The sequence below is a fragment of the Nicotiana tabacum genome, chromosome 3, assembly GCF_000715075.1.
Source record: "Nicotiana tabacum cultivar K326 chromosome 3, ASM71507v2, whole genome shotgun sequence".
Classification (NCBI taxonomy): Eukaryota; Viridiplantae; Streptophyta; class Magnoliopsida; order Solanales; family Solanaceae; genus Nicotiana; species Nicotiana tabacum.
In genome coordinates this window covers 167485700-167512824 of record NC_134082.1, presented here as the reverse complement: position 1 = coordinate 167512824, position 27125 = coordinate 167485700, and the positions used below count along the sequence as shown (strand labels likewise).

At 35.8% G+C, this 27125-nt stretch overlaps 3 protein-coding genes across 8 annotated transcripts; 1 reads left to right on the top strand and 2 right to left on the bottom strand.

Moving 5' to 3' along the window:
* Positions 1–8161: 8161 nt before the first annotated feature.
* On the top strand, positions 8162–12156 carry LOC107805169 (cold-regulated 413 inner membrane protein 1, chloroplastic). The gene is made up of 6 exons (XM_016629162.2): positions 8162–8533; positions 8641–8754; positions 10818–10913; positions 11009–11073; positions 11570–11639; positions 11719–12156. The coding sequence occupies exons 1-6, from the start codon at positions 8370–8372 to the stop codon at positions 11882–11884; spliced, it is 675 nt and encodes a 224-aa protein (XP_016484648.1). The 5' UTR covers positions 8162–8369; the 3' UTR covers positions 11885–12156.
* Positions 12157–12813: 657 nt separating this feature from the next.
* Positions 12814–15605, bottom strand: LOC107805168 (uncharacterized). 2 transcript variants are annotated; one of them, XM_016629161.2, is made up of 4 exons: positions 15452–15605; positions 13555–14160; positions 13353–13443; positions 12814–13264 (listed from the first exon to the last, which is right to left on the bottom strand). In XM_016629161.2, the coding sequence occupies exons 1-4, from the start codon at positions 15495–15497 to the stop codon at positions 13084–13086; spliced, it is 924 nt and encodes a 307-aa protein (XP_016484647.2). In that variant the 5' UTR covers positions 15498–15605; the 3' UTR covers positions 12814–13083. The 2 variants fall into 2 exon arrangements, with proteins under 2 accessions (XP_016484647.2, XP_016484646.2); XM_016629160.2 differs by lacking the exon at positions 15452–15605 and having other exon boundaries at positions 13555–14345.
* A 1911-nt stretch (positions 15606–17516) lies between these two features.
* Positions 17517–25189, bottom strand: LOC107805170 (carboxyl-terminal-processing peptidase 1, chloroplastic). 5 transcript variants are annotated; one of them, XR_012708009.1, is made up of 14 exons: positions 24733–25189; positions 24522–24641; positions 23731–23868; positions 22321–22425; positions 22069–22237; positions 21270–21346; positions 21143–21187; positions 20929–21012; positions 20695–20820; positions 20085–20123; positions 19942–20004; positions 18158–18287; positions 18035–18091; positions 17517–17953 (listed from the first exon to the last, which is right to left on the bottom strand). XR_012708009.1 is itself a non-coding variant. In XM_016629163.2 (13 exons), exons 1-12 carry the CDS (start codon positions 25108–25110, stop codon positions 18036–18038), a joined length of 1404 nt encoding a protein of 467 aa, XP_016484649.1. In that variant the 5' UTR covers positions 25111–25186; the 3' UTR covers positions 17517–17953; position 18035. The 5 variants fall into 5 exon arrangements, 4 of the variants coding, with proteins under 4 accessions (XP_016484649.1, XP_075106264.1, XP_075106262.1 ...); XM_016629163.2 differs by lacking the exon at positions 20695–20820 and having other exon boundaries at positions 24733–25186; XM_075250163.1 differs by lacking the exon at positions 20695–20820 and having other exon boundaries at positions 23731–23907; positions 24733–25154.
* Positions 25190–27125: the final 1936 nt, after the last annotated feature.

The window sequence follows — 27125 nt, the reverse complement described above, 5'->3', positions numbered from 1 at the left end:
TAGATTTATAGATATTTTAGAGATTGTAACCCCATCAACTGAAATCGATTATAATATTTATCGATATATTTCTTGTCTTGATTATTATTTTTCAGGAAAGAAATTTAGTTGTTACAAATTTTGGCACGCCCGATGGGACCATCTCTACCTCTCATCTTTTCTCTTCAAAGTTCAAAGAACACCAAGATGGCTACAAGAAAATCAAACCGAGATCTGACTCCAAAAGCGGATTGGAAGTTACAATGGAGATTGTTGGCCAAATCAAAAGAAGCAAAGCCGAAATACAAGGACAACAAGTGCTTGAAGTTCCGTCTACAAATCATGTTTTCGGTTCATCTTCTCCAAAAGAAGTGAGATCCTCATCGTACATGCTAGAAGAAGGGAACAACATCGTTGAGGTGGTCGAACGAACTTTGGCACGATTTAGCCTTTCAATAGAATTCCACTGCTATTCCCACAATCCCTTCATGCAGAAAGATGATGATGTCTTGAGCAGCGAATTTGCTCCAATATCTCCTCATGTCACTCCAAAATCTGCTTTCTATCCAAGTGATGATCTATATCATTCTTCATCCTTTGCGGCAGTCATGCAAACATTGATGATTGAAGCTTCTACCATAGAAGAACAACTTGCAAATTTGACAAAAGCTGTTGAAGGCGTGACAAAGTACATGAAAGATCAAGATGATAAACTTTCCAAGTTGATGAATAAGGTAGAGAGCATGACAGAGGAAGAATCAAGCCAAGCACCTATGAAGCTTCTAGAAATTCAAGAAAAAGGAGAGTCTTCCACAAAGCTAACAACAATGACCAAAGAGCTCCAAGTCTCTTCTGATGGGCAGATTCATGTTGACCAATTGAAGGACTTCATCATAGGGACCATCAAGGATAAAATTAAGCCTTTGCCTAAATCTTTCCTTACATACGCAAAGTTGTACACCCAAAGGATTGATAACTTGAAGATGCCAAGTGGATATTAACCCCCTAAGCTTCAACGATTTGACGGTAAAGGGAATCCCAAGCAACATGTTGTACACTTCGTCGAGACATGCAATGATGTTGGAACTTATGATGATCAACTTGTCAAGCAGTTTGTTCGATCTCTCAAAGAAAATGCTTTCGATTAGTACACAAATCTTGAAGCTAGTTCATTGATAGTTGGGAGCAACTTGAGCAGAAATTCCTCAATAATTTCTATACCACGATGTGCATTGTGAGTATGGTTGAACTTACAAATGCTCGCTAATGGAATGAGGAGCCAGTTATTGAATTCATCAATCACTGGAGGAGTTTAAGCCTCAACTGCAAAGACCGTCTTAGCGAAACTTCTGACATCGAAATATGCATTCAAGGTATGCATTGGAGCCTTCGCTACATCTTGCAAGGAATCAAGCCTAAAACTTTTGAAGAGTTGGCCACCAGTGCACATGATATGGAATTGAGTATGGCTACAAGTGGAGACCAAAGGTTTCCTAGCTTTGATCCTCATGATGAAATAGAAGCAGACCATGTTGAGAATGGAGGCAAATATTCATCCGAAGATAAAACTGAAGAGTCCATGCATGTTACAACGCTCCTTGACGTATGAGCCTAAACTGAAAGTCTCAATGCTCATTGACGTATGAGCCTAAACTGAATGTCTCAACGCTCTTTTAACTCATGAGCCTAAACTGCAAGTCACCAAGCTCCTTGACTCATGAGCCTAAACTGCAAGCCTCAACACTCCTTGACGTATGAGCCTAAACTGCAAGTCTCAATGCTCTTTGACGAGTCTAAACTGCAAGTTGCAAAATACTCCTCGACGCATGAGTCTAAATTGCATGTTGCACTGCTCCTTGATACACGGGCCTAAATTGTACGTCACAATGTTCCTCAAATTCGAACCAAATCTTCAAGATGTAAAGCTCTTCAAATTCGAGCAAAAGTATTCAAGTTGCAAAGCTCTTCAGATACGAGCTAAGACTTCAAGTCGCAAAGCTCCTCAAATTTGAGCAAGTCTTCAAGATGTAAAGATCTTCAAATTCGAGCAAAAGTCTTCGAGTTGCAAAGCTCTTCAAATCGAGCAAAGACTTCAAGTTGCAAACTCTTCAAATTTGAGAAAGTCTTCATGATGTAAAGCTCTTCAAATTTGAGCAATGTCTTCAAGTTCCTATACTCCTTGTCCGCACGAGTATAAACTGCATACAAAAAAAAACTTATACTTTATATGAACTACGTAATGACTTGATCCTCTTTGCTGGGGTACGTAGGCAACTTAGAGTTCGCTCTAAGTTCAGTCACTTAAGCAACAAAAAAAATCAATTCTTTTTCACGATATCCAAAGAGGAACTAGCTCCATGTATGCACCATGCGCTTCTTTGGGCAAGTGAAGAAGAAGTTACTCCACATCAAAGCTTAAAGGATGATGCGCCATGTTTGCTTTCATTCAGCCGCATGGAAAAAAATGCTTCATGTGCTTCTTTCGATAAGGGTTGGAGGACGAGATGCTTTGCTAGCTCCATAACTCCAAATATGGAGCACTACATGTATCTTTTCATCAAGTCATGAGAAGGACGTTCTAGGCACTTGTTCACCAAGTTGCAAGAAGACGTGTTTTTATGCTAAAGCTTGGAGGTTATGACACTCCATAAACTTCACCAAGTTGCAATAAGGAGTCGTTCTATGCCAAAGATTGAAAGTTAGGACACTTCGCAAACTTCCTCACCAAATTGCAAGAAGATATGGTTCCGCACAAAAGCTTGAAGGTTAAGATACTCCATGCATTTCTCGACAAATTGCAAGAAAATGTGGTTCCATGCCAAAGATTTGCAGGATGACTGCTTCCCATACTTGCTCGCAAAGGATGAAAGAGTAGTACTCCAAGTGTCGATCTTGCTAAGCCGCAAAGGATGGGATGCGTCACATGCTTTCTCACCAAAGATGAAAATGAGTTGCTTCAAATGTCCCCTTCTCTAAGCCGCAAAAGTAGGAACACGCCATGAAATTCTCTCGCCAAGGCGTAATAAAGAGATGAATGGTTCGTTCCCAATCATGTGTACCTCTAGTGAATCTTCTTATGGATATCAAGATTGCTAATATTCTCTCAAAAAAAACTGCAAAAGAGAAGGATTTTAGAGCTTCCCGGTGCCAATATGGCCGAATCTTTTGGTTCTGTTTCTTTGATCGGTGCCAACGACGCAGAGCTTAACAAGTACCGATATCAACGACATGATTCTTCAATACGGATGGTCATCATTGTGACGTGCACTTTTGTGCCGAATCTTGAAGGTAGGAATACTTCACAGATTGTTCCTTCAAAGCTTTTAAAAAAAGGAAGCTTCGTGAACTTCTTCACCAAGTTACAATTAAGAAGGGGTTATTCCATATAAAATCTTGAAGGATAGAACTCTCTGTGAACTTCTTCACCAAGTTGCAAGAAGGGGTTATTCCGCCAAAGCTTGAAAGATAAGACACTCCATGAACTTCTTCACCAAGTTGGAAGAAGGATTTATCCCACGCCAAAGATTGAAGGTGAGGGACGCTCCATGGACTTTCTAGCCAAAGACTAAAAACATAAGTTCTTTATGTAATTTTGTCACCAAAGCCACAAGGATGAGGAGGCACCAACCTTTCTCTCGCCAAACCTGCAAAAAAAAGTATGTTGCTCGAATAATCCTGCCAATTTCGGCCTTTGATTCAAAGATTTATTGTGACTGGATCAAAAAGGGTGGAGCATCGAGCTTTATATATATATTGTATCTCTCAGAGTCTTCTTTTCAACGGCACAAACGACTCGTGATTTTGATGCTCCTATCTCGAGATATGACGTTTTCACCGAGAGAGCACAAAGCTATTAGATCAGCAGGCCAGATGCATTGATCAATTTCAAAAAATTAATTCCATCCGATACAAAAAGTGTTTGGGGGTAAAATTTTGATATATTGTAGTCCTTTGAGTCTAAAATCAGTAAAATCAAGTGGCTTGCGATTTCGACGTTCCTATAGTAAGATACTAATTTTTTGGTGAAGGCGCATAAAGCTGAATGAGTCAGCTGGTCGGAACTCATCTCCTAACTTCTGACAGTAACTGGGAAGATCTGTGGACTGTCTGATTTTGATTTTTATATATATCCTAGTTCTAAAATTCTAGTTTTCAGAACCGTAATCCGCTCATGATTTTGATATTCCTACATCAAGATATGTATTTTTTGGTGAAGGTGCGCAAAGCTGTAAAGTTGAGCGCGGCAGCATCTGAAACGAGAATTCAAAAGAATACATGAGAAGCTACAGAAGGAATTCTGCCCCAAAATTTTGATACGTTGAATTATTTGAAGTGTAGTTTCAAAAGAATCAAATGACTTATATTTATGATTCTCCTACGACAAGATATGGTTGTTTTCTTCACATATGCGCAAAGATGGATACCCAGACAACTTCTACAGCGAAAGAAAAAAAGTTTTGAAGCCCTTGCTGCCAACAACACAAAGCTTTTGGTCCTGTTTAATTGTTCGGTGAAAATGACACGAAGCTTCAAGCTATGTCCAAAGTTTAATGTCAAAATAGTTGCACAAGGTTTGCCAATTTGAACTTTCTTTATTAATGCTATCGGTTTCTTGGAGAAAAAACAACAACGTGAACAAGACCAAAAAAATGAAAAGGATGCAAGAGAAAAGGGATTACAAACACAAAGAGCTTTATGTATCTTCTGCAATGATATAAGAGCTGCAAGTTTGTATTCTTCATGTGTTTGAGATCCACCTCATGCCTTTTTTATAGAACTCATGAGGAGATGATGCCTTCCTTGGTGAAAAAGAATCTTCCTTTAAGAAAAAAAAAGAACAATTCCTAGTGGACTAATAACCAAGTCTTACATGGAAACTTTGAGACGGAATTTAAATGGGAGACGCATCGTGTGATGGAATCCTACATGGAACAGGTTTTGCTTAGTTAAATATGAACTTGATTATTATTTTTTAATTAAGTCCATACTTCATATAGAAGGCTGTCACATTCATTTCCTATTAAAGAAGGGGAAATCAAGTCTAGGAAACCCACCTTACTGTACTAAGTCATATTTCTTTTTGAGTTAAGTTCATTGAAACTATTCTCAAGGGAATGTAAAGAAGAAACATTGATCCTTGATCATTCTCAAGTCCAGCTAAGAGAATGCACGTGGAATAAGTCTTAATGTAGTATTTTCTAAGGGGATAAAATGAAAATGAAAAGGGGGTGTTATTGTTATTGGTACTTCAAGTCTCTTCCCTCATCTCAGCAAGCTTACACCCTGACAAGCCTTGAAGTAGGGGCATCTGTAGACAATTAAAATTTACTAAATTAAAATTCATAAGAAATTTGAATTTAATCATAAATTAAATATACATTAGTCCAAATAAATATCATGGGCTAATATAGTTGGGTCAATTATTTAAATACAATTAAATTATTTTAAATAAAGGTCCAATATACCATTGGGCTAGCCTGTCAGTTGGTCTTCTATCAAATGGACCGGCCCATAAGCCTCAAGCCCAATGATCCACTAGGGTTTTCTTGGAGATTACTCCACCCCACACATATATAAAGGGGTCAAGGGAGAAGGCTAAGAGACAAGCAAGTAAGCAGAAGGAAAGGCTAAAGAAGCTCTGAAGAATAGCATCAAGGTCTCCATCCATATCTGCAATCGTCGTCTGTGGTCAAATTCCAAAGGCGAACTCAAATCATAGGCGAGCGGCTTCAAATCTTCCATTCGTGATAACCCAACACCAAATCCTAGTTCGTGACGACCTTCAAATTGTTCGTGACGTATTACAAATCTAAAATCCATCAAGTTCAAGATCAAGATCAAGCTTTCAAGCTCTTGAACCATCATCCATGAGGAGAAGAATCAGAGGAAAATATCTCTTTAGATTTAGAGATATTTTAGAGATTGTAACTCCATTACTTGAAATCGAATATAATATTTGTCGCTATATTTCTTGTCTTGATTATTATATTTCAGGAACAGAATTTAGTTGTTACAAATAACTATAACAAAAAAAAATGAAAATATAAATAATAAAAATACAAAACAACTACTCATTCAAACTGGGGAGTAGTTTCAAGTTGGAGTTTTAAATTATTTTATAATAAAAAATAAAATAAAAAAATAAAAATCTATCTTTTATTAAAAGTAGAAGAAAAAGCCATCTCATTAAACCAAGTGGCATAACCACAAAAAGCTAAGTGACATTGTTAAGACAAAATAAACTACTTTTTTAACTAAGAAATATTTAGAATTTTAAATTTTAAATTAATTGGTTACTTTATATGAGTCAATAAATATAAATATCTTATAATTATCTATAATAAAAACAAACAAAAAAACTACCCATTCAAATTATGGAGTATTTTCAAGTTGAAATTTTAAAATAAAAATAATAATAAAAAACAAAAAACTAACTACTTAGTAGTCTCAAAATATTAAGTCAATTGACAAGTTAATAAAAAGCCAAATTAGTAAATGTATAGTACTAAGGCCTCATTTGTTTGCACTTAATGAAGGTCTGAATCTTAATCATTCAAATCTCAGACATTAAGTGCGTTTGTTTTTAAAGTCTGAATCTTAATTATTCAGATCTTAATCATTAAGTGTGTTTATTTTTTTTTATTTCACAACCACTTAATGGGTCTGAATAGGTCTGTATGATTAAGATCTGTAACAGAGACTTAATTTCATTAAGATGCTATCACATATTCATTATTAACTGCCGTCACTGCCTAACATTATCAACTACCACCATACCGCCACTACCATCATACTCAACCACCATTCCCACCCCCACTACTACCACCACCTCCACCACCACCACGCCACCATCATCCTCAATCATAGCCGCCACCATTATCGACCATCACCACCCACAATCCCCATCACTCCAACCACCATCATTCTCACCCACAATCAACACTCATCCACCTCAACTACCACACTGACCACCCTATCACCATCAACAACCAAAGACGGCACTGCCCATTATTATAACCTACCACCACCCACCCACCACCTTCCTCAGTCACAACTATTATCATCACTCGCCATTATTAACTATCACCACCACCATCCTCATTCATAATCGCCACCACTATCAATCAATACTAGCTACTAGTATGACACACCATCATCAACTAACACTACCACCAACCACCGCCTCTAGTTGGCATTCACCTGTTAGTCATCACCACCAACAACTATCATGCATATTTTTAAAAACTATATACTTTATAGATGAAATATTAGATTATTTAGTATTTTATTTGAATTTTATGTATATTAATTTTCAAATAAAGATAAATTTTATACATTTAGATGTTAAAAATCAAACAGTCTTAATTATTTGGTATTCAGATTTTAATACACATCTTAATATATTCATATGTGTATTCAGATTCAAATGTCTTAATCTTAATACACATCTTGATATTCAGATGTGTATTCAGATTCAGACGTCTTAATCTTAAAAAAACAAATGAGACCTAAGTATTTGCTAATTTGACAATAAGAATAAATAAGGAACAATAATTTATTTGTTACTATATGATGTGTACCCTTTGAGTTTGTATAGATTTTGTTATATTTCGGCGCACTGTGTTAAATAATAAAATATAAATAATAATTATTAAAATAATATGATATATTAGATCATAATTTTATAAGATTAATATTCTGTCAAATTACGCGCATCGCGCAAGTTCTAACACTAGTTATATAAAATAAATCTAGAGTAGTATTTGTTTGATAAGAACGAGGTCAAGGGAATACTTATGCGTTTTCCCTTACTTTAAAATACAATGTTTGTTTTGATTGTTACTTAAATTTTATTATATTGTATCGTAATATTCATCGTTACGTAACAACGAAAAGTGTCACTTTATGAAACGATGGATTTCGTATGGTGGCGGCGTTTTCTTGTTTTTTTTCTCTCATCTTACCTTTCCTTATTATTTAATAATCATATTTTATCTTTATATTTTATTTTTTCTTAGTAATATTACAAGTTTAGTAATAATTAAACAATATAATATAATAATATAATACAATACGATACATTATAAAACGACGTGTAATAACAGTCCGAAGAAGCATTTTAATCAACGGTGTTGGAATGGCTTAAGCATAAAAAAATATCTCCCACAAAAATTGCCACTTTGCTGGGCAGAATAGCAAAGAACAATCTAAAACTCCAATAATTCAATAATCCAAACGAGGCACTTGTCAAGTATCACCATTTGTCCAACTAAGAAAGCTTCAATTTCTTGTACGTATAAATCACCATCTTTTTTATTTTCACTCCCCACTCCATTTTCCTTTAATCTCCACTTTGTTTCTCTTCATTCGCCGGCGAAAAGCAAAATAAAATGATGAGCCTTTCTCTTTCTCTTTCCCTCTCTACTCCTACACACTGTTTTGCTTCCTATAATAAGCAGCGTTATGCTTTGGGATCTCCTCAATGTCATCAAACGAGGATTTCTCATCACAAGTTGCAGCACCGCTCCAGTTTTCTTGGATATAACCCTCTCAGGTATGTTAATTGTCATTTATTTGAATGATTCAATATGATAAATTCATTTCAAATTTTGGTCTATTTTCCCTCTTTAATCGTTTTGTTTAATTATCTTTCTTTCACAGAGTTTCAATTGATTTGAGTGGAGGGATGATGAGGAAGAGACGTGGAGGAGCTGTTTGTTATGTTGCAGCTCTTACTCCTACAAATCTACAGTGGGTCTGTGCTATCTCCTCTCTGTAAGTTTCCGTTACTTCATTATTATGCTTATTGGACTTGCTGCTAAGTTTGCTGTAAAATTGGAGCTTCTAAAGTTTTGATTTTTTTTAGTTTTAATTTTGACCAAGTGAATTGGAAGTATGGGGAGACAAATTAAATATACTAAAAGACCCCAATCTCATAGTTGTAGGGAGCATATGAAGTCCATTAAAGCATTTACATTATTCAAGCTGTACACCAAACAGCTAGATTCAAAATGTGATTAGCTTCTCAAATTTCATTAGAGCATCTACAGTTCCTCTCCATCCATAAGGGCCAACATGATGCATTATGGGATTGTGTGACCAAGCTTTCTCAGAGAGTTCTGTGATCTTTTCCCTGTTCAACTATGATATGTATCTCTAAGGGATTCGGCATTACCACTGGAACCCAGGTAGAATTAGAAACATATTCTGTATGTCAGTAATCACGTCACAGTGTAAGAAAAAAGGAGATTCTGTCATACATATCCTTCTTTCACATTTTATCACCTACTGCACAAAACAGTCTCTTTCTCTCTTGCTCAGATCTTCATTTTGTGCTGTCCAATTAAAACAAGACACTCTTAGAGGAGCCTTAGTTTTTCAGATTAATCGACGAGGCCAAATCCAAGATTTGTTCCTCCGGTTTGAAACATATGATAATACCCATATCCAGTAAACCTCTTTTGCAGCTCACTAAATCTTCCTTTTCAATAATCCAGGTTTTCAATTCAGTTGTCAACAAGGAGGAAATCCTCTCCAATTTCCAGTCTTGACTCTCCTCTTGAAGTGATACTCCGCCTATTGTTTTCGCTACAATAGGCTATTGTACATTTAGGATGTGGCTGAAGCTGAATAACTTTTTAAACTCCTCCTTACGAGGGATGTGACTAAACTAGTAATCCTGCCAAAATTTGATCTTCATACCATTTCCCAGTTCAACATATAGATGTTGCCTCTGGATTCTTCTCATGGGTTTCACATATGCACCAATGGTCATGTAAAACTTCTCTCTATATGATTGTAAGTCTATTTCGTCTCCTTTTAACCCCTTCAATGATCACATGATGGCACATGCGGACCAATTCTGTACATGGCCAAACTCCAAGCCATCTCGTATAACTTTCTCGCAAGATTGGGTGTCATTCATAGAAAACCATATCCTTTTGTAAGGTTTTTTACTTTTTGGTATACTCCTTTTATACGGGTATGTTTTGCCTTTTTTTTAATGAAATTTATTACTTTATCAAAACAAAAAAAAAAACTTTCTGGCATTTTATCCACCATGTGTGCAACTTAAACTTTCAAAGCTTCCAGGTTACTTGATGATTAAGGGTCATTTACATGCTTATGTTTGTACTTGATATTCCAAGGCTAAGGTGTATCAGGAAAACAGGCTGCTGGTAGCACCACTGGTTAGAAGCATCAACCAGGACAGAGCATTGGCCCTTGGCATTGGCACACTAGCTTTGTTTTCCAAGCGCACTTTCGTTAATGCTTGAATTAACCTGACACTGTGCATGATCAAAAAGATAAAAAGAGAGGGACATGTGCAGAAGTCTTTTGTATAGACTGTACACTTGTTCCCGCCATGTAACATTAGCTAATATCGTTTCCAGGGATTTATTTTTGCGTCTCTTTTTTCTAGAATCTGAGTGCATATTAATTTTCTTCGATTCAAGTCTGTATTCTTAGAAGATTCAAAGTTCATGCCCCTTGATTGATAAGTGTTGTTTGAAAGGAGTTAGCCTGTGTAAAAATTTAGATGCTTGCCAAACTTGTTCTTTTTGGCATAAAGAAAATTTTCCTTTTAGTTTATCTCACTTTTTGGACTCTCTAGGTTCTGTTTTTGGGTAGTGATTGATGGAGTCCAGACTTCTGTAACATTTTCTGTACGTACTTGGTACTGTTTATCAATAAATAGTTTACCTTACCTATCAAAAAAAAAAAACTCTTATGTAATTTATGACGAAGAAACTACTTTTGTTTTCCAAGTAAACCTTGTGCTGCATGCTGCACCATAATTTGGATATTGCAATCTGACTGTCATTGTGATTTTCTAGCGTTCTCATGATTGCAAAGGGCACTGCTATTCACAAGTCCTTTCTTGTTCCTTTATTTGCTTTACAAGCTCCTACGACGGTTGTCTCATGGATCCAGTAAGTTTCTTTTAGCATCTGTGAACTAGGTCGTGCTTACTTCTTTAAGCTGGACGTTCTCGCATTACAGCAAACTTATGAAAAATGACTTTCAGGGGTGAATATGGTATTTGGTCTGCATTTTTGGCACTTATTGCTCGTCTCTTCTTCTCCTTTCCTGGTAGGTCTACTGGTTGGTGCCTTTATTATGCCTATGATTTAAATCTCAACTCTAGAAAATTGATTATCTTTGTTTTTTGCTTTATGTATTTTGTATGCTGTTGAATATCATTATCCAGCCAATATTCCCTCGTGAAGCAGGCTAGTAAATTGTACTCAGTGCTTTTCCTAGTCCTGTTTTAAGGTGAAGGTGTCAGCCATTTTTTTGGGGTAGAAACTAAGGGAATACTGCTGAACTTTTGCATGTTAACAACTCTTAGTGAATTTAACATGATAAGTCAAGGAACTGGATAAAGTTATAGTAGGAAGCAGAATCAGGATCATGTATTCATGCTGTTTAGCAGAAAAATGTTAACAGACATTGTGAATTGAGCCCGTTCTGTTTACCAAAGGTGATAAGTGGATTGTTGTGTTTGGATGCTGTATGTTTTAAGCTACGATCAATCACACAGATGATTTTCTTCGAAATATCTGACTTTGATCTTGACCATTTGTAGGTGAACTGGAATTGCCATTTGTAGCATTGTTGATGGTAATTGTGGCTCCTTATCAAGTTGCAAACCTAAGGTTAGTATATCTTCCTCAATAAATAAATGTTCCTTGTTCTGATGGACTAGAGTTATATCTGGTTCATATTGCTTGGCAGGGGAACAAAGGAAGGTGTTATTCTTTCCTTGGCAATAGCAGCTTATCTGGGTTTCCAGCATTTCACACGTGCTGGCAGCTTGCAGAAGGCATTTGATCAAGGTTCAATAATTGCCACCCTAGCCATCATTTGTATTGTTGCTATGCCATGCTTGCTCTTGATTTGACTTGAAACTACAGTGATTGCTCAACTGAGTCCCATAAATTATTTGAGTCATTTGAGGGATCAAGATCACACTAATTAGTATCTTTCTTTAAATCCCTCTTATGTTAACTTCAAGCTGTATATCTAGTCAAGTATGTGGGACAATTAGGTTAAATGTATTCATGCAGGAATAAGTCAAATGCTCACTGTGAACAAGCTTTCATTTGTATCCTATTAAATTCTGTACTTCGGGTAACATTTTGGATACTTATCGACGAAACAAAATGCTTCTTATTTTGGGTTTTACCATTGACCTAGAAAAAAGAAAAAATGTGTCTTCTTTGGGCTCACATTGCATGGAATGAGTTTGCGAATTCCAATGGTTCCTCCAAGGGACAAAGAACCCTCCTTTCAGATTCTACCCAAAATGTAAAAGCTAAAGTTGTAAAGAGGGACTGACTGCTTCTTGTATAAGCATAGTGTCGGCACCACTGTCATGCAGGTCAGACTTGGACATACATTTTAAACGTTGCAGGGCATGCTTTCTCCGTTGAGGTCTTCCCATTTTAACAAATTGTTGATTTCTAACACGAGTTAACATTCCTCTGAAGTAGTCCAAAATATTCTAACTCAATTTTATTATGTCTCTAATGTAGCTGTATAAGGAGAGGCATCTATATTGCCCCATTTGTTTCTGATAATGTATTTAAAATAAGTAGTAACTGGTGCGAGGAAGAAAAAAGCAAAAAAGAAGGAAGAGATCAGAGTTTCAATTGATTCTTCAAAATTTAGTTGTGCTTTTGCAATTTGGTGGTGTGCTGCTGTGTTCTCTGTATATGAGGAGTAGCACATCATATGCCGTTATTTGGATGACAAATGTTGGATCTTATTAGTCTCCTGTCAATGGGTCGGTTCCCGAATTTTGTACATAACTCTTCATTGAAATGATCCTAAAACGAGATATCGTGTCTAAAATATTTATTAACTGCAGAAATATTTTAATAGAGAATTGGCTACATTAAGATGTTGTTCTTCACTAAGCACTGGCTTCCTACTTGGACTAAAAGCCATAAATGGATGAATTATAGCAAGTTTAATGTTGTTGAAGGCCATGAGGATTTTCACATCTCATGATGATTCGGCCTCTTTAGAATCAATGGAAGTATGGAGACAACCAGTGTCTTCCTGCAGCCCCAGTGAACAATGTCTTGCCCAATCTGTTCAGAAATGAGTTATTGTAATTGCCACCATGAAAGAAGCCATGGAGAAGAGTAACTGGATGTTGCTTGATAAGTTATCTGCTCCATTGGGAGTACCTGTTGGCTCTAAACCATAATCTGTTGGTTCTGAACCAGAACCATTCTGTCCAACTGGGGTGTATGGATTTACCGGCGTCATTGTGCTGCAATTCCAAGGAAACATGCAAACATCTTTACTTTTCTTGCTTAGGAGATAATTTAAAATCTCAAATAATTTCAGATAGTTTATACCTGGGACTTGGAGGTGGCAGGGTAGGAGGTGGCTGTGCAGGGGGTGTAGTAGGGGTTGTTTTTGATGATGCATAGTGACAGCTCCCAGAGCCTGCAGCAATGAAAGGAAAAATTAGAAGCTTTGCCAACTTTTTTTGGATTAGCAGATTGAAAAGTTACTTATATGTGACGTTTAGTAGGTTAGGTGTAGTCTTCCACTTACTTGGGTCAGTATAAGTAAGTTGTGCTGTTCCTCCAAAGTCACAGCTTGTGGGAGCTGGATTCTTTTGGTAGTAGTCATTGAAAGCATAGGAAGCATGGTCTTTAAGTGTGTTTGGCTCATAGCAGCTTGCACCAGACTGAATAGTTGCACAATCTGCACCTCCAAAGCCACAAGCATAGTCCAGTGCTACTTGCAAAGCAGTTGGTGAAGCACTGGGGCTGGCTATACACCAAGATCCAGTAGATGGCCCCGGATTGTTGGTCGGGTTTGGATTTGGATTTGGATTCGTATTCGGAGTTGGATTTGGGTTAGGATTCATGGGCGGGTTTGGGTTTGGATTTGTGTTTGGGCTAGGGTTAGGATTCGTGAATGGGTCAGGGTTCGTGAATGGGTCTGTGGTAGATGGCGGGGGGATATCCATCGTGGGGGGGTTCGGATTAGGATTCGGGTTTGGATTTGTTGTACCGGGGGTTGTTGGATTAATAATGGGAACATCTTGCTGGGCAGAGAACATGGAAGGTGAAATGGTAATGTCCTCTTCTTGGAATGCTAGTTTTTTGCTTTTTCTGATGGCTTTAGTGGAAGGTTTGTCCGCAAAGCTTGTACCTGAAGTAATTAATACCAAATAGGTGTCAGTTTGTTTTGTCTTTCGTTTTTTCTTTAGATTCTGCATGTTGAAAGAATGAGTAGTACATCATAAGGTTGTTTGATTCCAGATTACATTCTTGAACCAAAGAATTTGTGTTATTAGCAGTTGTTATATTATGTTCTTAGGTACATCTTCAGAAACATGGAGTTTCATAAGAACCTACTTTTTGTGTTTTCCCATCAAAAAGACAATTTTGTTATCTAAGAATGAAATTAAAATTTCTTTGATTTAAGTGCTTTTTTTTTTTCTAGGACAAAGGCAAACTCTTTTGACTAAGCTTTTCTGTTTAGAATTTGTCGTTAAAGATTCAAAACTTACAGGTGATGAAATTCGCAAATTGTCATTTAAGTAGCCTATATTTGTGCCAAAACTTGACTCATGAAAATTTTACAATGACTTGTATGTCCAAAATCCGGATTGATTAAATCATAATGCTTCAAATGGATTCATACAAACAGTTTGCTGTAAAGGTGAAAACTTAGAACAGTATATGCATGCAAAAGAATATGTTGATGGTATGCCAATGAATTTCAAATCAATGAAGTCAAATGAGCGGTACAAAATTGTACAATTCAATCAAATAAATTGATATTCCTCTCTTCCCAGCATAATCTCACGCAGTGGGAAAAACTACCTGATTAAGAGTAATTCACTATCAGATGCATAAAAAACTAGCAAGTACTATGAACAAATAAAAAAGAAAATTCAGTATAACATGAAACTTAGTAGGCGTTTGGACATAAAAATTACTAGTATTTGGAGTTAAGTTGAAAAATTATATTTGAAATTTAAATTATGTTTGGACATGCATTTCATTTGAAAAATATTGTAGTTTTGTGAGTAGGGGGGAAAATTCCGATTTTTTTTGAAAAACTCATTTTCGAAAAATCTCCAAAATCTTACAATATTTCATGGACAAACACGTTTTTGAAATAAATTTTCAGGAAAAAGAAAAAATCTATAGAGAAACGGGACCTTAATTTTTGGAATGGAAAAACCGAAAATTAGCTTCGGCAATTCATGATTGCAATTTTTTTTGTATATCGAAATATCTATAGTCCAAATTGTTAACCGAAGACTACAATATAAAAGGATCAAAAGACAACAAGTAGTAGAAGAATCACCTAAAATTTACTACTATCATTTAAAATTATATACCCTGCCAAATTATTTGGTATTGAGGTGTAGTTATTATTGTCGTATATTTCAAAACATGATAAAATAAACGGAAAAGATATTGATATTTACCTGAAAAAATAAGAAGACAAAAGAGAAAGCAGCAAGAAACTCTCATAGCTACTTCTTCAATAGATTTTCTATACTTGTTCTTCCTTCTTGTTTTCTATTGGGATGAGAATAATATAAGTAGTTTCTCAAAGAAGAGAAGTGCTAGAAACATAAGCTGTAAAGAGGAAGCAATCTTTCGTTGTTGCATGGAATGTATATATATAGTATAAGGTATGAAAAAGTTAAGGAGGGAACAGAATCCTAGCTTTCTTGCATTAGAGTACAGGTTTTTAAGTTTTTCATTGAGAGGAATATAACAAGACTTGAGAAAGGAGGCATTCGGTAGCTAGAAACTGCAAGCAATTGGAGGTGCCTAAATAGCAAAAGGTTGTCCCATTAAGGCAAAAGCCAACAAAGATAATCTTGTTTTGGATACAAATCTCAATTTGAAAACCATATAGTAATTATTGCGGTAGCAATTATATATAGAGGCGGATTCAGAATTTTAACGTGACGGGGACTTCATATTTTCCTCAATCAGTGCCCCTAAAGGCTTTTAGCATCCATGGTGCCAAGTTATTTGAAATCTCATTTTTAAGGTATATACATATACACATACAAGATTTCTGCCAATGTTTATGGGTCCGGTAATTCCTCAATACTACACATAGCTCCGCTTCTGATTGTATAGCTTAATAATTACACATCATAGTAATTTTAAAGACGTGTATACCTTAGTTATAGTTTAATTCTTAATATCATATCTGGTTATGCAAGTGATAATAATATAGTTAAGTTTTTAAAATTTTAGAAAATAAATATTAATAATCCTATAGCATTTCTATGCGAACTTTTTTCAGATGTTCTATAAAAGTGAATTCCTCAGTTCGAAATTTCAAATTTTTTGTTTCTCTCAGATATTCTTTGTTTATACTATGATTTAAATTAAGGTGGGTTGAGTTTGTGAGAATTTTCGTCCCTATTTTCTGCCCAACTTTTCCACTGTTACTAACGACTACCTCAAGAGGTAAAGCAAGAAGGAGAAGGAAAAATGGCAGATTTTTGTTATTACTACTTGCTTTACATTTTATGCTAAAAGTTCTGGGATATCTTGTCAAATTTCCCTTTGCAAATTCGACAATCTTATGAAGTGTATAGATTCAAACTGTCTAAAGAAAAGCCTATAGAAATCCCTGTGAAACAATATTACCTTTCTACCTTTTATAGTACTTAAGTGAAAACATTCTTATAATAATAATTACATTTTGATACCATACTTCATATTAGCAGCCTAATCAAGATTCCTAACACATAATAGAATCATATTTACACTTTACATAATCAAAATATTGTTGTCCACATGGCCAAAGAAAAAAGAAATACCAGAAAGGAAAAATTAAGGTAACTTCTCGACTTTATCTTTTCTGGCCCCTGCTCCTTTTCTCAGGTGTTACAAATCTTTTGGAATTTAATCATTACTTTGCTCCAAAGTATCCTTGGCCTGGAGATTCACTATTTCCGACTACAATGTAAAATAGATATAAAATCAAGGATTTAAATACACTGATAATATACAATACATGTTCAATTAACCGGCTATATGGCTATAGCAGATTACTATAAACATCTCAGGCAATGAAGTTATTTGTGGTATCACCATTTTACCAATAATCTGACCATTTTCTTTGCCATTACTCTCCACTCTCCCCTAAATGCAAGTAGTAGTCAATTCCAGAGACTAAAGATGGAGGAATCTAACACTTTATAATGCTTCATTATTTCTGCTGCAAACTTCATTTTTTGCATCTCTCCTCAATGAGTAGTAATATGTACGCCTCATTTGGTAACATGTAAGACATAGTTGTATTTTTTTATTCCAAAAACATTTACCATTTATTCAAAAAGTTCATCATAGAATCTCTCAATCCACTTTGTTACCAACTGGTGTAACACTAGTTTCATTGTTAAGACAGATAAGTGAAAAACTTTAACCCCCTTTAAGTGTCCAACTCCACCTAGGGGCATCGATGTCCTCAGTCATTCATTTAGTTCAATATGAGGCACACATTCCTTCACAAGATTTTGATTTACTCAAAAATATATATATACAATATTGCATTGTTGTACATCAGGCAAAATGCTAGTTATCTATGTACACACCTTGTGCTACTAGCATTCACTGGCTCCTGCCATCAGTAAGATTAAATACAATAACACACCTCAGCTGGTTCTTGCTGCTAATTTCATCATCCAGTGGCCGGTTCTGTACTTGATCTGATTAAAGTTGCTGATATTGATTTGATGTGTGCTTCAATATTAATGCCCAAAAATAGGAGAGTTTGCAATATGTATCCAATCTTGGTTTTTTCCTGGTGGTGCCCAGGCAAAGGGGGAAGCTAAACGGCTGTGAAGGTGAACATCTGTTAAACGCATATCAACCAAGTGTTGCACAATCATAGGACTAGCCCAAGTTCATCCATCATGGTGAGGAATCAGAATGGCACAGAAAGGAAAACGAGCAAGCTGTATGTAAACGGAAGTGCAATTATAAGAGACCATAAGCTAATAAAGAAACAAGAAGAAGAAGAAAATACGAAACTTTACCTTATCCTCCTTGTGGCTTATGACACTTTGACAGCCGATTGGTGACTTCACTCCAAGCTGCAAATATTATATAGTTTTAGGTTCAGAGAAACAATATGCTGTTAACACATGTAAATATCTTACCAGGAAAATTCCTGAAATCTGGGTCAACTCCATTTCCATTAATATCCAAGTTATTTGGTGTGACATACTTCCCGATTGTTACAACCACACCCGAGCCATCAGGCAGCTCGAACACAGACTGAATCAGCCCCTGCAATGATGCGAAGAATACAGTGATGTTGTAACTCAGAAAGAAGAACCAGAAAATCTACCCTCCCATACACCAGAACTTTGTAGCTATGGTAAAAATATATAGTTGGGTTTCAAGCTACTTCAACCTCACAGTGAAAGGCCATATACAGTGCCAACTGCACAGATCTCCTCCCAACAACTAAAATGACAAAAAGCAAATATACTTAATTCACGGTCTGAGAAATTAACTGATTACAGAGCAATATCCTTAAAATAGTCCCCTTGGGATCTGGTTACCCAAATAATGGTTTTTCTCCGTACAGTTCCTTCCCCTGACTTACTTAGGCCGTTAAATGAGCTTGTGTAATTGTATTCATCTCAGCACAACTCTTCTCCAGACAGTTGCAGCAATTTCCAGGAGCACGTCTTCCCAAATAGAGTACTGTTAAAGGAACTGCAACACAAACGCCTCAGATAGGGAACAGGAAGGAGCTGAGATCCCCGACTCAGCCACTCTCTGTTCTTAAGTAAGTGTTCCCCTCTTCAAATCAAATGAATATGTTAATTACCACCAATGCTAGTTGTTTTTCCTTTGGCTGCTAATATGCGCCAATGTGGAGGTCTATTAGTCCTGGCAACAACAAATAGTGGCACCAGACTAGCTAAGGATTCAATTAGACCCCCTTTACATAAGCAGGACTATAGAACGGGGAAACCATAAAGAAGATAGATTTTTAAGGTTGATAGTTAATGGAAAAGGCTTCAACTGGTAGACATAATTGGTTCTATCAGATGATTCAGAAAGCATTGATTATTATTCAATTGAAATGAATGATTTGATATTCTAATCTCTATAATGACTGAAATGTCAACGATCATATAATGTGAAAAGAGACAACTTCATTAGGGCTGTAGTTCGCTCATTCTAGATGAAGAACCTTTTATCTTCATCTTAGTCAGGTAAAAAATCATAACCAACGAGAGTATGCCACAGTTGACGATGAATTGTAGAGGTCGCAGAGTGGGTATGTGGGTCTTAAATGGATTGCACTAAAGGTCCTCAGAGCCCCATGCACATTAGTTATCCAACTATAATTTTGGCCTCAGGCCTATATATGTTAGCCTCATCCCCTTTCACAAATTCCCCAAGTCCGATGCATATTCGATTTATTTCTATCGTGCTTATTTTTCCAATGATAGATAATTCATAAAAGAGGAGACAAATCATGTCATGACGAGGATAAGATGCAGCAGACAGGGTAATCATGAGTCTATATCAAGCTTTTTGTACTTGTTTGAGAACTGACGAATGGGATGACCAAAATGCAAGAGGGGAAATTAGGGTAAGAAAGGAGTGATGGTAAAGGTTCAGATTCAGTCAGGTCATCATACATGAGTATACACTGCACAGCATTTTGATCTTGGAAAGTTAATATACAAGAAATTCCTAAGTTATGCCTAATCATGTATCTGATTGGAAACACTTTCTTGGGGAAACAAAGAAGTCTTGTTTAGTTAATAAATGTAGCGTACCGTTGACAGAAGTTACTTTACAATTTATAAAGATGTACTTATACCATCTAGTATGCCCATAAAGAAGTTCAAATATTGAAGAGAGAGACTACGTCAATATGGATTCACGGAAGGCAAAGACAATAACTATAAATTCAGACCTTCCCATATGTCTTGTCTCCCACGAGAACAGCTCTACAGTTATCTTGAAGTGCAGTTGCAACCTGAAGAGAAATTCAGAAATTAGAACACAAATATTTCAAAATTCAAGAACTGGTGCAACAATATAGTGTGAGTAGCTCACAATTTCACTGGCACTTGCAGTTTTTTTGTTAACCAATACCTGCATTGGAAGTCACTAAGACCATCAGAGTGGTAAAGACAAATAGTAACATTTGCGAACTAGACAGAGAAAAGGCAATATTCCTAAATTTGCAACATTACCCACAGCCACTCCACGATTCTATAGTCAAGAAACCAGAAGCCATAAGCTTAAAATCAAATTGTTAGATCAGTATCAGTTGTGTATTTCATTTATCCACTTCTTTTAGCAACTTCAGCAAATTTAAGGAATCTACTCTAAGTTTGTGCAATGCAGCCACTTATGATTTCATATAATCAGGAAAACATTAGTACAAATCACCAAACTGTTACATATGAATAGCTGCTTTTCATTTATCCACTGCTCTTACCAACTTCACCAAATTTAAGGCATCAAATGTTAAATTTTGAGACAGCTTAAAGCAAAGACCCAAGCTAATGCTGAGGCATGAGATATAAGAGGATTAGAAGTCGATATCTAACACTTCTTTAGACTTATATGGTAAAACTGCAAACTTTGAATATTTAAGTGGTCAATTTACTTTAAAGAAAATTAGAAACAAACTTCTACTTGCATCTACAATCCACTTTACCTTAAAAGCTCAAAGGTTTTCGTGCAAAGTCTGCTTCATATTTGACAGTGAATGGTAGGTTCCAAGTTTCTCATTCAGGACAATACTAATGCAATTGTTCATTTCAAAAATAACAAAGAGAAAAACCTGCAATTTAAGAAAGTTTTGAAGGATTCTTCTATTTTACAGATGATGTCATTGATGTGGCTCTTATATAATGAAAATTGCAAATTTCATTCATGAAGAGTATCTTACAATTACTGGAGCTGTAATAAGAGGTGGAGCTTCTGCAACAATATTCCTTCTATACTGTGGATCCCTTCCAACAGTGGAAATCACCTGCAAATACATATATATCGTAGAATAAAAGCTTCTTACTGAACGGTAAGTATTTAAAGCTGATAATTCAAGCATATCCATATCGCACAACAGCTAATGTTCCATATAGAAGACGAGAACTATGGTGTACCGTGTCTCCTTCATTCAGAAAAAGTTTCGCAATTTCAATGCCAGCCTGAAAGGAGAAACGTTGCCACTTTATATGCAAATAAACTGTCAAACTCATAGACCAAATCAAACAAGGGGTAAAGGAAAACCTGCACTAGTCCACCTAGGTTATCTCTGAGATCAAGAACAAAAGATGAGGCACCCATGCCTTCAAGTCGCTTAATTGCTGCAGAAAAAGATGCTTTTTTTCAATTGCTGAAACTGAAAGAGTTCAGACCATGTCTCAGGTGCGAGATATCCAGAATGGACAAAACTTTTCTGGATAATACTTTCAATTCTTAACAAGTTAGGCCATACAGTCTAAATGCCAACAACACAAACTTTATTCCAGAATACAATAGCACACAATCTCCTGTCATTTCATCAGCTATTCAGGTCTTGACGAATCAAGGATTTATGATTCTAACATGTAATGCAGTTCAAACAAAGATGCCCAATGATTGGAAGATGCTGAAAGCTCCACAATGCAATTATAGTCATCACAGAGTTCTTTCAACTTGTTCTTCAAGACATGCAAAACCCTCTTACTGAGATATGTATGTATTAAATTTTGTGCTTAAACTTGACTTCTGCTTTACTAGCTTTCAGCTTATCTGACAGAGCCATTAGGTACATAAAACCCTCTAGTGAAACAAAGCTGGACTTCATTTCATATTTATATCCTCCATTTTAATGTTTACTTCTGGCATCAGCATCTTCGCATCTGCCATCCCCCGTTATTCAAGTGATAGTTGTCCACTTACTGTTACACTCTTAACAAGAAAGTTTTGGTAAAAAGCAGAAAACCTTTAATTTCTTACATGAAGTTCTTTAGTAGCGCTTAAACTAGTAACATTCTCTTTCAGTTATTGTGCTCAACAGAGGGTTGCATATAGAACAGATATTTACCAGTAACCAAATCTTTTCTGGCCAATGCATTGAACTCCTTTAGGCGCACATAACCAACAGAAACAGAACCACTTTCAATCTGCTCCAGACGATAAAAAACCGGCGTCTTAGCAATGGACTGCCTCTCCACATCAATGGATTGAACAGGTCCACAATTCCCATGCTTGACCTGCAATTATATCATGAGAACCAGCATGAAGATATCATCGAACAGTAGACCTATTGAGGTCCGGCAATGTATGGAAACACAACCATGATGTTCACAAATGTCCCACTTGGACCAAGTAACAGCGAAGATGCTTCAAAGGCAGATTTATCCCGCATATTCACCCCATTCACTGACACTAGTTCATCTCCCTGCCACGAGGTCACATGAAAGATACACGTTAACTTTTGTCAACTGAATGGTAAATCAAACTAGAGAAGGGAAAATTGTAGAGAGAATGTAACGAAGTAGGGATACATTCAATGACTAGATCAAATGGAATAAACAAAATAAATTACAGAGGGATGAGTCTGATTCTGATTCTAGCTAGAGTCTCATACATGGGCATTATCTTTCTTATAAACATGAAAGACAAAATCAAACTCATTAGACCTGTAACTAACTCTTAATATGTGCAAAATCGATACGAATAACCGAAGAGCTTCCAACCAACTCTTCAGTAGGTGAGATATAGTATTTTTATAGGCCAAATAGAACACTTCTTATTAACTCTTTGAAAGACCATTGCGAAGGGAAAGGTCCACTAGATTAGGGAACTTCCATCTCTTTGCATGCTAGCTTTTTTAGAACATTAACGATTTAAAGAACTAAAAGAGATTATCAACAGCATGAAAGAATTCATTGAGCACTGCAATAGCAGAGCAGGAGATTTTCCTTCCTCGCAAGGGCCAAATTCACTATTCCTCATCTGCCATGGTTTAGTCGATAGCAAAAGATAATCTGGTGATTAAGAAGGGATAATACAAAGAGGAGGTGCTGCCCTCAACCCCCAAGATCATATGAAAAGGATACATAAGAAAGTTTCTTTTCTCACAAAAAAAGATAAAGATACATGAGAAAGCATAAGGATATATAACAAAGTATTAAACTTCACAAATCTCAAGCAAATAATTGAAAACAAATGACATTAAAGCCTGATAGCCATCAGAAGCTCGAAAAGGCACCTTACCCACGACAACCTCCGGATAGGTATAGGTCTAGTAAATTTCTAGAATTATGTGCTAATTTTTTATTTTTTATTTTATTTTTTGCAAGGTAAAACTTAGTATTATGTGCTATTGACTATACCTATTGCAGCCAGAATAGCACATCTTCACGCACTTAAAAATCACGAGGCATCATGCAGTACAAGACACCAAATAAACTAACAAGCAAGGCCCCAAGCACATGTTGTGAGAAGGACTGAAGACCTTGAAGGAAAGCATATTGAATCAGAGGCTACTAGTTTGGCAGTTCAAAGCTTCTCTCTCCTTATTCAATTGTTTTAATAAATAAACTATGAAAAATTCGTTGCAGTGAGTGGCATCATCAAGTAATCATGACTATAATTCAGAGAGATTTAGCATTTCATCAACTACTTGTCCAATGGGGGGAAAAAGAACATCAGCGCAAAAGTTGCAAATGCTTTTGTAGTAAGCAGACCGTATACGACATACCTGTCGTACACCAGCGCTATGGGCAGGGCCATCCAATAGGAGCCCTAAAACCTTCAGTTTTGAACCTCCATTGCCATCGGGAACATCCCTGAGGTTAACTCCAATCCCAGTCATATCATATCTAGCCATCTTGGAGAACTTTCAATGACAAGCAGTACATGTCATGGAACAAGGACACTGAAAGGTTTGTGAGTAAAAGGTTTTATTTGAATAAGGAAAATGCAAGGCAGATTTAGAAAGAAGGAATGGAGAGAAATCATCTATCTCATGATTTACCATACGATAACCACGCTTGACTGAGAAGATGATTGAAAGCCGAAAAATACTAAAAATCGTATCTAACATACGGTTTCCTCCAATAAAATGGAAGGACGACATAAGGAAGGAAAACTAACAAAATGAACTATGCGTACACAATCAGGACAATTATACTAACATATATTGGTATCACAAAAAAAAAGCGTGGACAGAATGTAAAGGAACTTAAAATAGTTTGATGCCCTAATGCTAACAATGAAGTGTCAAACCTCTTCCAAACTTCACTGATAAATACCTTTCAACCTCTAAACGGAAGTATATATCCAGTGTACTTAAAGCTTTGTAATAGCGAACTCGGAAATATGATTTTTGTGCCATATAACTATCCAAACCAAAAAAGTTATTGTATTCCCATGTGTTAGTCTTCCATCCTTCCACAACAAATTGAATGCCAGTTTTAACATACAGGTCAAAAAGTCGATCATCAACTAACACAGATGCAAATATAGGTGTAAAGAGGACTTGTTATATACCTCTTCAGGAGAAAGAAAACGTGTATAGGGGTCACCCAAGCTAGCCAACATCCGCTTGATAATATCATGAGCTTTCGACCTTGTCTGAATTGATGAACTTAAGATGTCATCTTTCTTTTTCTGGAAGTAACAAAATATTTAGTCATGGATTGATATGCAAGAGAAACCCTTTATCTCAAAAGGATAGATAGAGAGAAAAAAGTATACTTACAAGCCAAGATTCAGGAGACCAAGAACGAGGGCTGGTGTTAAGAAAGCTGTCGTTCACAATCTGCCAAGCCTCTTCCACAATCCTTTCATTGCTCACCGCTTTTGATACTTCAGTAGTGTACACCTCCTCCACCTCGTTCTCGGGGCAATTTACTGAGTTAGAAGATTCAAGTACTGAAGGAGATTCCAAGGCAAAGATGGAATTAGGAGCAGAAACAAGAAGCCCCAAAGATAGAACTAATGAGATCCCAGTTGATAGAGCTTGTTGAAGGGGTTTCTGTGCATAGTTGACAGAAGCTTTTTTGGGAAGAATTGAGGTTTTGCGCGGTGCAGAGGAGGTTAACAGTGGTGGAGGTAAGGGGCTGTGGAGGAGCCTCATCTTCAGACTGAAGAAGTGATCTTTTCTTTACACGAACTATCGCAGTTTTGACACTTCTTGTAATAGTACACTTATTAACCAACTTGGGGCGTTGTTACAGTTACGTTTACTATGAATACCACCCTTAAATCTTAAGTAATAGTCTTTAGTCTATATCTAACCTTTAAGGGTTCGTTTGGTTGGAATACATCTAACGTCGGTATAAGTTATGTTGGGATAAGTTATGCTGGGATTAGTTATGCTAGGATTATTGTTTATTCACTGTTTGGTATGTTGTATTAAGAATGACAATTACATAATTTCTAAGAAAGTATAAGTTATACCGGTGCTAATTACCTCATCCTCTATAAGATATAAGTTATCCTGGTGTTAAAATTAACATCGGGATAACTTATATCTGGTCTGCTAACCAAACAGAATATTAAGGTGGTATTAAATTTTTAAATCACCCATATACCTTCTTATACCTTATAACAAAAGATCCCTAAAAGTTATCCGGTATTAACTAATAATGCAAATCAAACATAAACATAAGATAAGGTTAATCCCAAACTTTATCCCGAAATTATTATCCTTATCGGATACTTAGAGAGGGAGCTCCTGTGAAGAGTTAGGGGTCGTTTGGTAGGAGATATTAGAAAAAATAATGCAAGCATTAGCTCTATGCATTACTAATATCTTGTTTAGTACCTTTTTCAACTTGTATTAGTTATACATCATACTTGGCACTATCCTATGCATAAGTAATGTATAGAAAACCATGGCATTAGTAATACCAAGGCTTTAATGCATGCATTAGCATGGTTAAAGGCAAAATTGTCCTTAAAGTCTCTTAAAGCTAAAGAATATGGAGGACATTTTTGTAAGCAACTATTTTTAAAAAAAATTATGCAATGCATTATAATTTTAATACACTACACCAAACAATAGATAAGAAATAATATTTGCATAACTAATATTTGCTTTACTAATACATGCATTACTAATACACATTATTCCGCAATATTCTTATACACCCTACCAAACGACCTCTTAAAGACTATGGAGAGTACGTTGTATTTGATAATTTGATGGTCACTAAACGAATCTTAAAGTTCTATTCCAAATTTAAGGACGGCTATTAAACTATAGTTTAGTGACTTGTGATGCCCAAGAAACAATAAAACACACTATAACCCATGCATAATTTATGTTTTAAAAGGTTGAATTGGGACTCGTCCAGGTCTCGTCTTGGGGCAGAGCACTCGTAAAACGTCCCTGGGCTTATATCTGGGGTTTAGTTCCGTGAAACTTATGTCTTGATCTTCGGGGCTTATGCCCCGGACATGCCCAACGCCAGTGTACTGGGTTCGCCTAATAGAACTTTATGCAATTGAGCGTAACTAATCTTGTAAATGCTCAAGTTTTCTTAATAAACCATTGACTATTCAAAATTACTTTTTTCTTAATTATACATCATTAAGTTGAGAGTATTTTATATCATAATTAAAATAAAAATAATTGCACGTTATCCACAAAGACTGCCATGATAGTAAATTTTAAATAAATCTTTCATTTAAAAAGTTTTTATTTATTAAATTTTATTATGTCTTTATTATATATATATATATATAATAGTCCATATTTTTTATCTTATAATTATTTTCCTAAATACTTTTTTCACGTTTACGAGATACAATACTTATTAATTTAATATATCAGTATCAGCTAATAACTATTTACAAATAATTAGTTATCATAGTATAGTATGGTGAATTATGTGTCACTTTATTAACTTGTTGAAACTTAAAAATAAATGATGCTAGAGAATCATATTTTTAAATTGAGAATCATGTTTTATATAAATTTTCTTTCAAATAGAAAGAATATTAAATAAAAGGAGTATTTTAAAAAAATATATCAAATTATAATATCGAAATTCTTTCAATATCCATTACTCCTTAAGAGATACATATAAAATTTCGCATCCAATACATTACTTTTGATGTTTGAGTTGTAACGACATTGCAGCTAAT

Coding starts and splice junctions, on each gene's coding strand:
- LOC107805169 (XM_016629162.2), top strand. CDS start 8,370: ATGATGAGCCTTTCTCTTTCTCTTTCCCTCTCTACTCCTACACACTGT. Junction 10,914..11,008: donor ACGGTTGTCTCATGGATCCA/GTAAGTTTCTTT, acceptor AATGACTTTCAG/GGGTGAATATGGTATTTGGT. Junction 11,640..11,718: donor TATCAAGTTGCAAACCTAAG/GTTAGTATATCT, acceptor ATTGCTTGGCAG/GGGAACAAAGGAAGGTGTTA.
- LOC107805168 (XM_016629160.2), bottom strand. CDS start 14,227: ATGCAGAATCTAAAGAAAAAACGAAAGACAAAACAAACTGACACCTAT. Junction 13,444..13,554: donor ACTTACTTATACTGACCCAA/GTAAGTGGAAGA, acceptor TCATTGCTGCAG/GCTCTGGGAGCTGTCACTAT. Junction 13,265..13,352: donor CTGCCACCTCCAAGTCCCAG/GTATAAACTATC, acceptor TTGGAATTGCAG/CACAATGACGCCGGTAAATC.
- LOC107805170 (XM_016629163.2), bottom strand. CDS start 25,110: ATGAGGCTCCTCCACAGCCCCTTACCTCCACCACTGTTAACCTCCTCT. Junction 20,124..20,928: donor TTATTACAGCTCCAGTAATT/GTAAGATACTCT, acceptor CTTCCAATGCAG/GTATTGGTTAACAAAAAAAC. Junction 18,092..18,157: donor AGATTTCAGGAATTTTCCTG/GTAAGATATTTA, acceptor TAATATTTGCAG/CTTGGAGTGAAGTCACCAAT.